This window comes from Chanodichthys erythropterus, chromosome 15, assembly GCF_024489055.1.
Source record: "Chanodichthys erythropterus isolate Z2021 chromosome 15, ASM2448905v1, whole genome shotgun sequence".
Taxonomy (NCBI): domain Eukaryota; kingdom Metazoa; phylum Chordata; class Actinopteri; order Cypriniformes; family Xenocyprididae; genus Chanodichthys; species Chanodichthys erythropterus.
In genome coordinates this window covers 12,821,476-12,837,653 of record NC_090235.1, presented here as the reverse complement: position 1 = coordinate 12,837,653, position 16,178 = coordinate 12,821,476, and the positions used below count along the sequence as shown (strand labels likewise).

Genomic DNA, 16,178 nt, shown 5'->3' with positions numbered 1-16,178 from the left:
ATATTACATCATTGTTTTCATGATAAATAACACAAAATTACGGTATATGCATTATTGTAAGGGTAGGTTTTGTGTTGGGGTAGGTGTAGATGTTAATAAAGCCATAGACCACGTTAATATCATGCTGGAAGCACAATCTGATGGGTAACGTTAGCATTTTTCAGATTTTGCTAACGTTACCTACTGTTTAAATTGGAGGTAGCAAAATCTGACAGGGTAGCACAAATTGTCATGACACCGGCATTTCTCCCTTTGGGTTTTAGGTTTCGGGAAGGAAAAAAAATTCCACAACCCCGTCCAAACTTTTAGGATACCGGGTATCAGGTTAACACAATCCATAGGCACAACGCTTCGGCATGTTCCCTCACTAGAAAGCTTGACAGACCTCCCGCGCCTAGTAACGGTTGCTAAACCACGATTGGCCTGTGGCGGTTTTCGGGCGTGGCTTAGCGAAGGGTCAATTCCAACCTTTAGTGTAATTCGTTAGTTTTACTCGCGTTTTCGCAGTTTCCCCTGTTTAATCCAGTCACGCAGCAGGTTCTTTTGCCACTCAGTCCAGCTGAGGGAGCGCGCTTTCGGCGGGAAAGTGACGTCGATGCATACCCTCTATAATATAACATATAATAACAACTCATATAATAACACACATCTAATATAACCCTCAGAATGGATCTTTACAAAGTGTTCGTCATGCAGCATATCAGATCATGTAAGTATAGTATTTATTTGGATGTTTATTTAATTTCTGAATGGGTTTGATAGTAGCTAGGCGGGGCTAAAGCTAACATTACACACTGTTGGAGAGATTTATAAAGAATGAAGTTGTGTTTATGAATTATACAGACTGCAAGTGTTTAATAATGAAAATAATGACATGGCTCTGGCTCCGTACAGTAAGAATAATACGGTAAGAAACGATGGTAACTTTAACCACATTTAACAGTACATTAGCAACGTGCTAATGAAACATTTAGAAAGACAATTTACAAATATCACTTGTCATCTTGGATCTTGTCAGTTATTATTGCTCCATCTGCCATTTTTCGCTATTGTTGCTTGCTTACCTGTATAACGTCTGTTGATTCGCAGCTCCAGACGTTAATACTGCCTTGTCTAATACCTTGAACATATGCAAATATTGGGGGCGTACATATTAATGATCCGACTGTTGCGTCACAGTCAGTGTTATGTTGAGATTCGTCTGTTCTTCAGTGGTCTTTTGCAAAAATCAAATTTCCATAAGATTTTTTTTTTTTCTTTGATGCATCTTCAACTATAGAATCAAACACTGAATCTGTGCAGAGCTCAGATTGAATCAGTTATTCCTGATCTGAAAACAAGTATATGAAATAAATGGAGAGAACTGTGAGCTAAACATGATCAGGAATGAAGAGATGAAATATGAATCCTGCTTTTGAGACTCTCAGGTGAAGATATACTGCAGAATCAGACGAGGACGCCTCGCTGTCACGAGTGTTTTGCATGACAGCATGACATCAGAGCAAGATACATCCATAATAATGTCTAAATTTTTTAATTTGACTTAATATTTTACACTATTCTTGTCTAAAGTTCAGGATCAGCTCTTTGCAGCCCTTGTTTGAAAACGACTGAAACTCGCTCTGCCAGTTACTGAATGATTATAAAAAGTAGATGATCTGCTTCCAAAAATTAATAAACACGTCAGGAAGAGTGCAAGCATTAGAAAGGACCAAATATATTATGCAACTATGAAAATAAGCCTATCAGCAAATGTGTTATAATAAACATAGATTATATGAAGACGGCAGTCCTGTTTGGATCTTCACATGTGGTCACTATGAAATGATTTTTAATATTCATAATTTATGTTTATGCATACCAAAAGTGAGTGTGAAAGGTGTGTTTTAAGAGAGTTTATATTTATATAAAAAAATATTTGATGGATAATATTGTGTGTTTGATGAACAGCTTAATGTCTCTTAACAGAAGATTAAACACAGTTACTCATTTACAAACGGCAGTCTACCTCTCATAATTCTGTGGTGAATGTTTTATAATCAATCACATCGATTTGTCCTCAAATAAAAAGGCAAAAAAATAAATAAAAGCTTACATGCACTTTTAATGAAGGATTGAAAAAAACACAAAATAACACACAATAAACACTAAAAAGCTACTTAAATAAGGATACTTTCAAATGTTATTTTTAATATTTTTTTCACTGTGAAAAAAAAGGAAATGGACTTAAATGATTATGACCACAAAGTGCACACAGAATATGGTCTATGATGGATTCATCTGTTGGCCAATAGCGTTACTGTCTGTCTTATGTCGAACTTTCACAACCTATAAAGATGTTTCTGTCAGTCTGAGATTCAGAAATAAAGTGTTGGACACTTTCAGTTCATCAGTGAATCACTGTAGAGCTCGTCTGGAATATGAATGACAAACATGTTTCACATGATCTCGTTTAAAAACATCTTCTTTATAGCATTAGTCTGGATTATTTCTCCCTCTTGTCAAAGTGATCCGCATGAAGGTAAGAACAGAGTTCATTTAGGCTACTAATTCTGATTCGCACTACCAGTTATCGAAACGAAACAGTTTGAGTTTTCTTATTATTTAAAATAGTGTCCATTTATTATCCAATCTTCCTTGTTTCATATAATGAACCGATAATATTTTTACACTTCTCATATAACGTAACAGGTCTGTAACGTTTTGTTTGCGGCATTTCTTTGTCAAAGGAACTGAAATCGAAAGTCGATGCTTTGTGTTTTAATGTGGAGTCAGCTCGCGCTTATAGTTTTTCAAGAGGAAGCCGCACTTTGCTCACGATGATCTGGTGTTTTCCGCGTCTCTGATCACAGTAAATCTCTGCATGTCACGTGAGTTTGTGAATGAACGCAGCACAGTTACACATTTTTACATTATCATAATTTTACGTTTTTGTGGACAGGAGATGACAGCATATCAGTAGATTTGTAATGAGACGCGTTCAAAGCTTTTGCAGCACGCTCGGAGTCGGGAATCATTAACAATCAAGTTTTTTTTATTATTATTTATTATTATTATTATTATGCATCAAACAATAAACAGATACAAAGACAAAAAAGACAGAACCTCCACTGGAATGAAATTGCATCAAAACTTAAGTGCATGCTGGAAACTTAAAAAGTTCCACAAATAAAATAAGTAAATAAAATAAATAAAAATAAGAATAACATAATCACATGCATCAGAGGCATTAGGAAACAAATCATTCGATTTCAGAAATCTGTCAGTTTTCTTGTTTTTAATCACTCTAAGAGATTTGAAAAATGCATCAATTTCAATTAAGAAATGTGAAAAAGTAGGCTGTGAGTTTGTTTTTAAAATCTTGAATCTGCTTGAGTTTATGTGACTGTACAGTGGAGTTATATTAAAAATGATTCATGATTTAATTGAATAAAACTTCCATTCAGAATTTAGAGAGGTTTCTTCTTTGATGCATCTTCGACTATCGAATCAAACACTGAATCTGTTCAGAGCTCAGACTGAATGATTGAGTGTACAAAACATCAAATGCTCAGAAATAGAGTAAAAGATGTATATCGTGACATTAAAAAAATGCACACTGTTGAGTGTCCTGGACTGAATCTGGCTACAGAATCGCGCCCTGAGCCTCCTGCAACATCTCTTTAAATACTCAGACCAAGACAGAAACTTCTTTCAAATGGAAACATGAGTTTGTGAATTTGCATTAATCAGGGTCCCAGACTGAGTAGTTTACATCGTTTTGGGGACAGAAAGTTATTTGCATGAGAAAGTGGATACAGAGAGTGAAATATTTCTAAACTCTTCAAACCTTTATACCTTCTGGTTTACTTTAGTGGGAATGACACATTTGTACTGGTCGCACTGAGACATTTCAAATGATACCAAACAATTATTGTGTGATAATTGTTCATATTAAACCATATAGATTTTGGGTGAATTTCAGGTAAATGTAGAGAGAAGAGATGTTGGAAGAGGGGGTGAAGGAAAGGCAGTGTAGATTAAGGCAAAGCTGAGGTGTGATCGAGTCACGGATGGGGATGCTAATTTTGCAAGAGAGAGTTCAAATGTTAATTTCCTTTGCCCTCTCTTGGTCCAGACAGTCCAGCATCAGTCTTACAGAACAAAACTGGCAGACATGTTTCTTGCTTGTTCAGATGACATTTTCTGGTGAAAATTCTTATTTTGCTGCATAAGTTTAGGACTGCAAATTAAATTATATGTTTAATATATTTCTGTCACCCAACATGACAAGACTTTTTGTCCCAGAAAAAATTGTTTTTATTGTTGTTTGTGTTTTCTGTTCCTCAGAGAAACACAGTGTCTACTACAGGTTTACAGTCCTGACTACAGCAGACCCTTTCCCTCCGTTCAGTGCTGTGGGTGTGTGTGATGACAGAGAGTTTGCTCACTACAGTAATGAAGTTGAAACCTGGCTAAAACCAAATGTGAATAAACATGACGGGATCGAACCTCTTGCAGAACCATATGATCCTAGAGACTGGTACAAAGATCTGCTGAAGACTCTGTCGAACTGCACACACTCACATTGTTCTGGTGAGATTCATGTTTTTTCTTATCAACTCTATATATTTATATACTGTAAGCTTTTCATGAGTGTTGTTCTGTGATTGTAGAGCTTCATGTTCTTCAGAGAATAACTGGCTGCAAACTGGAGAAACTTCCTGATGGAACAGTCAAGAGTCTGACAGCCTATGATGAATATGGATTTGATGGAGAGGATTTTATATCCTTTAATTTTTACACTATGAAGTGGATTGATAAAAGCCCCAAAGCCAAAGAAACCAAAGAGGACTGGGATCATGAAACTGGACGAAACCATTTCCTCAAGAATTACCTCGAGGAATGTGTGCACACGATCTCCACATATAACAACACAAATATGAGTATGTTTTAATCAAATCACTTTAATTAGTTCCTGTCTGTGTGTGTGTTTGTGTTTTTGACAAAATAACTTAATCATTCTGTGACAAATAAATACTAGTGAATTAAAAATGTAAAACTGTTGAGTGGGTTCAGAAATGTTAGTGAAATATTCTCATTTGAGCCTTTCTTTTAATTTTTGGTTTGTATCTAAAAGTGTCTTCACAGCAAAAACACATGTAAATCTGAACTTAGAATAATGTTCATGGTTTTGCTTCATACATGCAGGGGTTTCCTCTACACATCTTAGATGTAAATGTGTGTTTGCATCAGGAAATCTGATGCTTCATGTTTATCAGTGCAGATCCAGTGTGTGTCTGATACTGTAGAGTACAGTTAGTTTTCTAGAAGCAGTAGGTAGATCTGGATTGCAGGAGTTTGACTGTCACATTGAGTGTCAGATTGCATATCAGCTGGCTAAGTTAATAGATATAATTATACAGGCAAAACAAGGAAAACATCTCTTCTTAGAAATGTAACCTTGGTTCCCTGAGAAGGGGAACGAGACACTGTGGGGAACGAGGACACTAACGGGGAATGCCTCAGCGTGACTAATGTCTGCAGCACGTGACCTAGCCAGTGACCTAGTGAATCCACTTTTTCGTGGATTCTTTGTGAAAGAATTTTATCCACTTCATCATATGATGGTATCATGCAGACAGCCCTGAAGCATGGCAATGAGGCACAGTGTCTTTCCCCTTCTCAGGGAACCAAAGTTACATTTGTAACCCGAGACGTTCCCTTTCTAATGAGAACTCGCACTGCGTCTTAGGTCGCTAATAGGGAACAAATGCACACTCCTCCATGCTGAGGGGAATGCATGCCAAATTGGCTGTGACTACGCACAAGAAAAATAACTCAAATGACCAGTTGGAGACTGTCCTCCAAAAAAACAACCCCATAGGTTGTTTTTCAAGCACCTTATTACAACCTATATTTATGTTTTAAAGTCATGCACCCTCTAGCTGGCGTAAGTGACGTGTCACGAAATGACGTCGTTACCAATCAAAATGTGTGTTCATTTAAATGCAATGTGTGGAGTTTTTACACCATTTCTCCTATTTCCATTTAGCAAAACTAATTTTTTTGTGCCGACCACTGATGTGCCAAACAATTCAGAGGGCGAAAGCAGCGCACTGGGAAGAAAGCCCTTTTCTTTCTCCCCTTTGCTGGTCAGGTTCACACACATGGCCACCCTGAAAATGAAGAAGAGGATGACACCTTCTTTAGGCGACCTTTTTATACCTCGCACTAGTAGTTTTAATAAATCTGAAGTAGTGAGTTTAGGTATAACGGTGCAGAGCCAGTGGTTGCTCTGTAGGCAAACATCAGAGCCTTGAATTGGATGCAAGCAGCTGCTGGTAGCCAATGCAGACTGATGAAGAGAGGAGTGACATGCGCTCTCTTTGGTTCGTTAAAGACCAGTCTTGCTGCAGCATTCTGGATCAATTGATGAGGCTTGACAGTGCATGCTGGAAGGCCAGCCAAGAGAGCATTACAATAGTCCAGTCTGGATAGAACAAGAGCTTGGACAATTTGTGTGGAATGCTCCAATAGGAAGGGTCTAATCTTCCTGATGTTGTACAAGGCAATTCTTTTGCTTCAGACATCAGTCATGCTGAGGTGTTCCCTATTAGCATCCCAGAACGCAGTGTGAGTTTCCATTCAAAAGGGAACTAGCTATATGTCTTTGAGCAACTTTCTTCTGTGGGTCACATTCGCAACCCATTTTTCCCAGCACAGAAACTGAGAATATTTTTTTTTTTGTAAATGTTTGTTTCTTAATTGCATTATTATTTTCTGCTCCAGTTCGACCAGACATTTACGTCTTTGCGAGGAAAGTTCCTGATGATGACAGTAATCTGGTTCTGACATGTCTGGCCACTGGTTTCTACCCCAGAGATATTGAGATGTACATTAGATTGGACAGAAACATCCTTGAGGATCAAACATCTTCAGGAATCAGACCAAATGATAATGAAACCTTTCAGATGAGAATCAGTGTGAAGATCGACAGAAATTATAAAGTATCTTATGATTGTCTGGTCATTCACAGCAGTCTGACAGCTTCAATAGAATGGGGTAAATATCATCATGAATTCAGTCACTCACGTATTTGTAACAGGAGAACATGATAATGCTGGAATGGAATAATGTTTCTGGCCACAAACAATTAAAGTGCCTCAATTCAGTTTAATATAAATTTTTTTTTTTTTTTTTATTCAGTAGATGGAAGATGTTTTAACTGTGAACCAGAACCTCAATGGTCTGTTATAGGAGGATCAAGTGCTGTTCTAGTAGTTTTAGTAGTTCTAGTTTTAGCTGCGATTAGTTACTGCTGCTACAATAGGAGAAACTCACATGGTGAGTTATAAATATTCAGCATGATTCTTGTAGCTTTAAATCTGTTGTTTTTATATATCATTGTTTAATGATCTGTTTTATACTGTATCTTATAGGTAGGGTGAGAAATCCTCCCTCTAATGGTGCAGTGATTGATCAGATACAGATGACCAGTGCAGCGTCTGCTGATGTGACTCCATCATGAGCTCAATGCTGATGGATCTACAGACTGGACTGGGACGTGGACAGGTTTAGGCATTACATTAAATGTCTTTCATGTTCTTTTATTCTGAATGCACACTGTTTTCTGTGTTTGTTTTTCCGTCAGCATTTTCTAACGTGAGTCAACTCTTATTTATTAAGAATATTTATGACAGTTCTTGTTCATTGTGTTCTTTATGCTCCATTGAAATATAACTCTGAGGGTCAAGATCACATTATATGTGTTACATAAAATTAATTTCAGTCAAATGGACATTGGTAAATTGTGAAATGGGGTTTTACAGAAGTGAAACTTTTTAGAATTGTTTCCGTTTTCTGTGGTTTGATCAAAAGTGCCACACAAAACATATTTTAAACACTTGTTAGAACACAGAGACATAAACATAAAACTCAAAACTAATAAGAGAATTATAAATTGCAAAGCCAAGTTATTTGTTTATCTCATTATTTGACCTTGTGGTAAATCATAAATGTGGGGAAAAAAACTAACCAAGAATTAGTATTACATCAAATACTTATTGCCGTTTCGATATAATAGTGTGCTAAACTAAAATGGTATTTTTGGCCTTTACATTCAGATGTTACCAGGTAAAATTTTATCAAACATTCTATGAAGAAAACTATTTACATGATCATTTACACTAAGTGAGTTTACTCAATTAAACCATGTCATGGTTGTTTGGGGAGGGGATAGTTGTAAGAGTTTATTTTAAAAAACAACCCCTTATGATGAGTCCAGTTATCAATCACATCCCCTGTTAAGACAAAATCACGTGAGTTTTTTTGTTTCATTGAGGGATAAAAATGTTTCCATCATAGTTCATGCAAATGTCTTTTTATCAGATAAAAACATTATCAGCCTCAATTGAGCGCATGTTTGTGTGTGTGTGCATTTTTAGAATTTATGTGTATTGCATTTGCAGCAATTTTTTATTTTATTTTTGTTTTTATGTGATATCCCAAAATTCACATCGAATGGATTGCAACATCTATTGTCTGAACTGTGACAGGAACAAGCACTGAGTTACTGATGCTCAAACGAAGAGTGTCACTAGCCCTACGTTCCAATGTCCATACTATCCATCCTAAATAGTATGTGAGATTAAAATAAGTATGTCCCAAAGCATAGTATGTTGAAAAGAGTATGCTAAAAGTCCCCGGATGGTCTACTATTTCCGGTAGATTTTCGAAGTGTGGATCCGTGCACACTATAAAGGCTAATATTGCCCACAACCCATTGCGCATTGGACGAGGATTCAGTTCAGAACTACAAACACGAGTAAAAAGTGTTAAAAAAAACTACAAAACATGGCGGATACGCGCGATCGACACTGAGAGGTTTGAGTGACTAATAATCAGTTCAACCCGGGTGTGTCTCATACGTTCTGAAAAGTGAAGCCACGGGCTCTTTGATCGCCCCCTGGAGGCTGGATGCAGTACAGGTCATAAACACCGCCCTCTCAATGCAGTCGAATGAGACTTCAGTGAACACTTAAAAATAAATTCTGCTTCAAATAAAACTTTCTGAAAGATGGTTTTGGTCATTTAAGGTAGTTGTTATCACACTGATATATATTCAATTGTTCGTTTTTTTGATGATTTAGATTTTAGCTAGCAATTTGATGCTATAAAAACGGAGCGTGTCGTCATGATTCGAAGTTGATTGACAGGTTGTCTGAGGACTGTCGGAGCTTCGAGGGGAGATTGAAGATGTATTACCTAACTGTTAATTTTCGATTTCTTTGTCATTAACACCAACAAAATGAGTTGTTCAGCAGTAAACTGTACTAACCGACCTACAGGATCTGACGGATCACTGAACTTTTTTTCTGTAACATCGAATATGGGCGTTATAAGCTAATTAATAAATGTTATTAGTTAAGATAACACACCTAATGTTAACCATGTCGGGAAAAAGCAGGTGATCGTTATCTGGCAGTTACTTATTATTTTTATGGGTATAAAATAATAATTAGCAGGACAAAACTAATGATAGCTTACTCTAATTACAGCAATCGATCTCCTATAACGTTAGTTGAACTTGATTTAAAATGGCAGGACCGTTTCTGACGATTTAGAGTTGATTCTAGTGGCATATTATATTGATTTTATCTACTGAATTTGCTGTTTCAGAAATATTATTGCTCTAGAAACAGAATAGCCTATTATTTTATAAGTAGGCTTTTAAATTGTGTATAATTTTTATAGTCTATTTAAAATACATGAATGATGACGCAGTCGTCTGGGCGGAAGTTTGATATCGCGACTCCGCCTCCGGCTCAACTGACGATTCCTTCTGCGCATGCCCAGGCTCCAAACTTTTTTTTTTTTTTTTTTTTGACGTATTGCGTAACGTGTCAGACTCAGCGCCCATTCATCAGCCCATTTTGGCTTCAGTTCAATACAATGGAAGGATGCGACGTCGCGTCGTCCATCTTTTTTTACAGTCTATGGTTCAACCTGATAGAAAATATATATTTAATGTTACCCGTGTTATTTTTCATCTGCAAATACCAATGTGGACTTTTATAAAGATCCGAATGGCCATTAACTTTTAAATGCATCATTATTAATATGAGGAGAGTTCTCCACATGAAAGACTCGCGACTGCAGATCAACGTGCTGCATTTCTGCATTTCCGATATGGTAGGAAATTAACTAAAGGAAATGTGGAGGATGTAAGATGACTGACAGGCCAGTTTACGGTGACTGGATGCGACAGAGAGCAAAGACGCGATTGTATGACGTGTTAGTATGTCCCAAAGCTTATCTACTCTTTTACTACACTCTCAAAAGTAAGTACTTTTTGTTCACAGACAGAGTACATACTTTTACGGCGTAGTATAAGTAGGCGAATTGGAACGCAGCATAGGTCTCCCTAGTAATAGTTTTGTTAAAAAAAAAATATATATATATATATGAAACAATAAACAAATAAGAATTAGACATAGTTTAATCAATGGATAGTGTTTGTTGCTAAATCGAACAAAATTTAGCCTTTATTGTATTATTATTTTTTATTTCTCATTCCTCACCTCATAAAGCCTCTCTTCTCTTGCAGTACATACTGTAAGTGTTATTATTGTGTTTAAACTTTCAGCAGTCACGGTTAAAGTCTACATGACTGGATTCATGTTATGACCATCTGCTGGAATCAATGTCATTTCTTTCACATGATGTTTTTAAATCCTGTCAGGAGACTCATTTTTTGTCTTTATTTGAGTCTGTGTAAAACATGTTGTCTTTGTGTGTTTTATACTGCTCTTTGTAACGTTCACTTCATTATGCTGCTGAATCGTGATTATATATCAACCTGCGTTCCTTACAGTGTTCCTGTAACATGGATAATCAGGATCATTAGCAAGCACAAGGTCACGGGTTTGATTCAGGGAACATGTAGCTACTGATCAAACTAGTAAGTGTCTGAAATGTGTCTCTTTGGACAACATGTTTTAAATATTAAGAAATAAATGAGTCTTGAGTAAGTGTGAGTTTGTATTTGTTATGGTGAAACCTGATCCTTTAGTTTAAAGATCTTCACTGATATCAGACATTTCTCTCAGCAGAAACACATGTAAGATAGAAAATAACAAGGCAACTCAAGTTTTGACACTATGATGCACAGAAATGCTGTAGGAAATTCAGTAGGTTCACTTCATGCATTCAACTGTCGTAGCTTTAACAGTTTATTCTTTGGTGCATCTTTGACTAGACCTATCTAGAGATGAAACTGTAATCCTGCCATATTTTGACACTGTCATGTGAAGCTGTTAATGTAAAAATACAATAAAAAAAAAATACTGTGCATCAGTTGGGTGTGACTCGTGAAGATTTATGCCAAACACTCTGCGATTTGTGCAATTTTCAGTGAATATTAAATTATTTTTCAACCTGTTCTGCACATGAATTGATCAAATAACTTATGAAGACTTTATAGCACACAAATCAGGAACTACATTTTATGGAGTAGGATTTATTTATTCATTTTCTTATTGATTGATTGTCCTTTTTAGACATTGACAGAATGTTTTGTTGTATATTCACAGTTTATGCTCTCAAAACTGGGTTTTGATAGATTTTTAAACAATAATACTGTTTTAAAAAATATATATATATTTTTTTACGGTTGGAGTTTTCCTCAACATGCTGTATGACCTCAGAAATGAAAACGAAAGTGTGATTTCATAAAGCGGCAAGTGAGGGGCAGTAATGCGCTCAAAATAGCCAGAAAAGACGAGATAGCCTACTTTCACTTTAATGTACCGTTAGGTCTGTTCAGGGCGCTCAGGTGGAAATAATGGACAGAAATGACTGATACGCTATCTTAAAACATGTTCTGTATAGACAAAAGAATATTTTTGCTTATATTTTTATGGGTTCACCCTTTTCTTAGCGAAAGCGATGTGCTGCAAGGTAAGAAGACAGTTTATTACAGGAAACTGAAATCACGACCATCATATTGCAATCACTTACAAACAAACTATAATAAAATGTATAATTTTATAAAAAAATTAATATAGCCTAGCCTAAAATAAAGTACAGTTTTATCGCATATTTTATTTTGTTTTCCGTAGGCTAGTTTAACGTAGTTTTGGCGCCTTTTGTTTTACATGTGGCAGGAAGCGCGCGCTTCTGTTGACACAGTTTATGTTTTATATGTTCTCCAGAGAAGTACTACCTCCATTACATGTTTACAGCCCTGACCAAAGCAGACACATTCCCAGAGTTCAGTGCTGTGGGTGTGTGTGATGACAGACAGATCAAACACTTCAGTGATGAAGAAAGAGTCTGGATTCTGACTGAAGATGACTGGACTGAACCTCCTGAAGATCCACCTGATTCTAGAGACTGGTTCATTCATCAGATCAGGACTCTGACAAACTGCACAAACTCACAGTGTTCTGGTGAGATTCATGATTTACTCTCATTCATTATCAGACATTATATTCACTGTAAGTTTGTCATGAGTGTTGTTCTGTGATTGTAGAGCTTCATGTTCTTCAGAGAATAATTGGCTGTGAACTGGAGAAACTTCCTGATGGAACAGTGAATCTGACTGTCTTTGATGAATATGGATTTGATGGAGAGGATTTTATATCCTTTAATTCTGACACTATGAACTGGATTGATAAAAACCCCAAAGCCAAAGAAACTAAAGAGGAATGGGATCATCACACAGAACAAAACCAGTTCATCAAGTATTTCCTCAAGACCTGCATGAGCTGGATATCAAAGTTTCACAACACAAAAAAGTGTATGTTCTGATCAGATTATTTTAATTACACCTGTCTTTGTATGTGTGTGTGAGTGTGTGTGTGTTAAAACGACCCCACAAAGTATGAAAGATACACTATATTGCCAGAAGTTTTGTATATATACAGTACTGTGCAAAAGTCTTAGGCACGTCAGTATTTTCACCCCCCCAAAAAGGTTTTAAGCTGTAGTGTGTCAATAGGAAATATCCGTTCACATTTCCAAACATTCATTTTGCCATTAATCAAGTGAGATTTTTGAATACACAAGGACTCTGCACACAGTGATCTGATCTCACCATCATCGAATCCATCTGTGATTACATGAAGAAACAGATGAAACTGAGACAAACTAAATCCTGTGGCCGTGTCTCTAAAATGCTTGAAGAAACCTGCCTGCAAAGATACAGTAACTGTGAAGAGTTTTAGGAACTTGTGTAAAAATGCTGTAAAGTGAGGATGTTTTTACTAAATACTGTTAAAAATTTATTTCATTTATCAACTAAATCAAAACAATATTTTGTGTGACCACCCTTTGCATTTAAACCAGCTCTTGTCCAGGTACACTTGGGCATCATTTCAGGTAGCTTTGGAGGCAGATTTCTTAAAATCTCTTGGAGACACGGCCACAGGATTTAGTTTGTCTCAGTTTCATCTGTTTCTTCATGTAATCACAGACGGATTCGATGATGGTGAGATCAGATCACTGTGTGGAGCACCGGCTGTTATCAGTCTTATTGTGTATTCAAAAATCTCACTGGATTATTACAATTGATGGCAAAATGAATGTTTGGAAATGTGAGCGGATATTTCCTATTGACACACTACAGCAAAAGATATAAATAACTGGCTTAAAACCTTTTTTGAGGGATGAAAATACTGACGTGCCTAAGACTTTTGCACAGTACTGTATATTGCCAATATATATATATATATATATATATATATATATATATATATATATATATATATATATTTTTTTTTTTTTTTTTTTTTCTCCCTGGTTTGTTCATGTTTTACTTTTTTTTTTATTATTTATGGTTTCTGTATGGTCCTGTTATTGTCACTGTATGTCTGCCTTGTCACAAGCATTTCAATGCACAGTTTTTCCCTTGTATTAACTATTCAAATGATAAATAAATGCCTCTTGACCTCTTGTATTTTATGCTTATTTCTTCTCCAGGTTCTCCAGATGTTCATGTCTCTGTGAGGAAAGCTCCTGATGATGACAGTAATCTGGTTCTGACGTGTCTGGCCACTGGTTTCTACCCCAGAGATGTTCAGATGAACATTAGATTGAACAGAACTGTTCTTGAGGATCAAACATCTTTTGGAATCAGACCAAATAATGATGAAACCTTTCAGATGAGAATCAGTGTGAAGATCAACAGAAATTATAAAGGATCTTATGACTGTCTGGTCAATCACAACAGTCTGAAACGGCCAGCTTCAGTAAACTTTGGTAAATATGACTATAAATTCTTGAGTGAATACGAGCAGAATGAGCTTCATACACTAATTATACACTAATTGAATACACTAATCTTCATTCTGCAGATGGAAAATGTTTTGACCGTGGAACAGAATCTCTACGGCAGAATCGCTGTTGCAGAATCTGTATACCAGCTGCAGTTCTAGCTGTAGTTATAGTTCTCATTTGTTGGCGAATCTACAAACAGTGAGTTCTTCTAAATATTCAAAATTATCATTATTGTTTTAAATCTCTTATCAAATATCCTTGTTTTAAAGACATTTTTAAAATGGATGAACTAGAACTTGAGAGTTATGACTGTATGAAAGTAGAATTATTTGAGATTTTCATATTGATTATTTTGTGTATTTGAATTGTATTTGTTAAACACAAACTATAAATCAAGATTATCCATAACTAATTTTTATTCCTTCAATTTCTAATCTGTGACACCTCTATTTTAGTAAGAATCACTTTTTATTATGTTACTTTATGATTAGATGAAATATGATACTGCATCAAACATTTTATATTTGACAGTTTCTTTTCAAAAGATCGAGAACACATAATATGTGTTACACATAATTCTCTGTTGTTGTTTCAGACGAGGACATCAGATACAAAACGATGAAACGGACTTAGAGAAGTCAGATGGGAGTTACACTTGTACTGTAAACGGGTCGAAACAATAATTGTATAATAATTTTATTTTTATAAAATGTACTGCACACAATATTTTTTATTATAAATAAATGTGTCTTGTGTGTATTTATTTTTGTGTCAGATATCTTCACTCAAATAAGACATTTCCCTCGGCTCATATGAATACATGTGTTAGTCAAAGAAAAGAAAATATTAACTTTCAAAAAGAATTGCAGAAAAGAATGATTTGAATTGAATGATAAGAATAAATTGTTGAATTAAATAACCACTTAAGAATGATTAAGAATGAATAGCAAAAATATGAATAAGCAAAATCAAAGTATTTGTTCACAGATATCACAAAACAGTAAAGCAACATTTTAATCTCCATTTAACACTGGATTGAGTTTCAGACTGTTAGTTTTTGATCGTTGTCCTTGAGCCCTTTCAGAGAGTTTAAATGAACAAAACATTTCATTCAGAGGCTTGAGTGTTTTTTTTCTTTGATGCATTTAATCAAACTCTGAATCTGTGCAGATCTTAGACTGAATGATCAATGATTCCTGTGAGTCTGTTTCTGATGCTCAGACATTCCCAAAGTGAGACAGGAGAATCCCACTGATTTCACTCTTATATCATATAATCTGATGAATGAAGCTGCTGAACGCTGTCAAAGCTTCTGAGCTCCAGTAAATACTAAAGACTGTTACTGAAATAAAGGAAATTACATGCCTGGACAAGGACGACACATGTAAAGCGTTGTGTCCTTACTACACTATTTACGTTCAACGCTATGTCAGAACACCGGCTCAGTATGCACATACATTGTGCTGCTCACATGACCAGAATCGGCCAATAATGAGCCCCCATTCTGACGTAAACATGGAAGTGCTGAACGTAAATAGAGTAGGAGAATGACGGGGAAGAGACGAGTTTGTAGAATAAAGTCATTTTGTTTTGTTTTTGTGCACAAAAAGTATTCTCGTTGCTTCATGACAATAAGGTTGAATCACTGTAGTCACGCTGACTATTTTATTGATGTTTTTACTACTTTTCTGAACCTTGAATGTCGTAAAAAAAAAAAAACCTCTATCACCAAAAATATCTTAATTTGCATTCTGAAGATGAACAAAGGTCCTATGGGTATGGAATGACATAAGGGTGAGTAATTAATGACAGAAATTTCATTTTTGGGTGAACTAACCCTTTAAACCAGCCTAAGGTTTCTGGTCTGTTAAACAGGATTATGCTGTTTTCAGCAGGACTAGAGGATGAGTACTGACATA

At 35.9% G+C, this 16,178-nt stretch overlaps 2 protein-coding genes and 1 long non-coding RNA gene across 3 annotated transcripts; all 3 read left to right on the top strand.

Moving 5' to 3' along the window:
* Positions 1–2,338: 2,338 nt before the first annotated feature.
* LOC137037146 (major histocompatibility complex class I-related gene protein-like) lies at positions 2,339–5,533 on the top strand. Its single transcript, XM_067410967.1, has 4 exons — positions 2,339–2,521; positions 4,330–4,575; positions 4,656–4,925; positions 5,460–5,533. The coding sequence occupies exons 1-4, from the start codon at positions 2,425–2,427 to the stop codon at positions 5,531–5,533; spliced, it is 687 nt and encodes a 228-aa protein (XP_067267068.1). The 5' UTR covers positions 2,339–2,424.
* Positions 5,534–6,778: 1,245 nt separating this feature from the next.
* Positions 6,779–8,828, top strand: LOC137001997 (uncharacterized). Its single transcript, XR_010891759.1, has 3 exons — positions 6,779–7,044; positions 7,189–7,326; positions 7,422–8,828. It is a non-coding gene; the product is annotated as an uncharacterized lncRNA (long non-coding RNA).
* A 2,947-nt stretch (positions 8,829–11,775) lies between these two features.
* LOC137037145 (zinc-alpha-2-glycoprotein-like) lies at positions 11,776–14,942 on the top strand. Its single transcript, XM_067410966.1, has 6 exons — positions 11,776–11,940; positions 12,195–12,431; positions 12,515–12,781; positions 13,963–14,241; positions 14,337–14,457; positions 14,855–14,942. Exons 1-6 carry the CDS (start codon positions 11,859–11,861, stop codon positions 14,940–14,942), a joined length of 1,074 nt encoding a protein of 357 aa, XP_067267067.1. The 5' UTR covers positions 11,776–11,858.
* Positions 14,943–16,178: the final 1,236 nt, after the last annotated feature.

Bases quoted from the DNA above. Each gene is read 5' to 3' on its own strand.
- LOC137037145 (XM_067410966.1), top strand. From the start codon at position 11,859: ATGTTCTGTATAGACAAAAGAATATTTTTGCTTATATTTTTATGGGTT. The intron at 11,941-12,194 runs GTAAGAAGACAG...TATGTTCTCCAG, and splicing joins CGAAAGCGATGTGCTGCAAG to AGAAGTACTACCTCCATTAC. The intron at 14,242-14,336 runs GTAAATATGACT...TTCATTCTGCAG, and splicing joins GCCAGCTTCAGTAAACTTTG to ATGGAAAATGTTTTGACCGT.
- LOC137037146 (XM_067410967.1), top strand. From the start codon at position 2,425: ATGACAAACATGTTTCACATGATCTCGTTTAAAAACATCTTCTTTATA. The intron at 2,522-4,329 runs GTAAGAACAGAG...TCTGTTCCTCAG, and splicing joins TCAAAGTGATCCGCATGAAG to AGAAACACAGTGTCTACTAC. The intron at 4,926-5,459 runs GTATGTTTTAAT...TTCCCTGAGAAG, and splicing joins ATATAACAACACAAATATGA to GGGAACGAGACACTGTGGGG.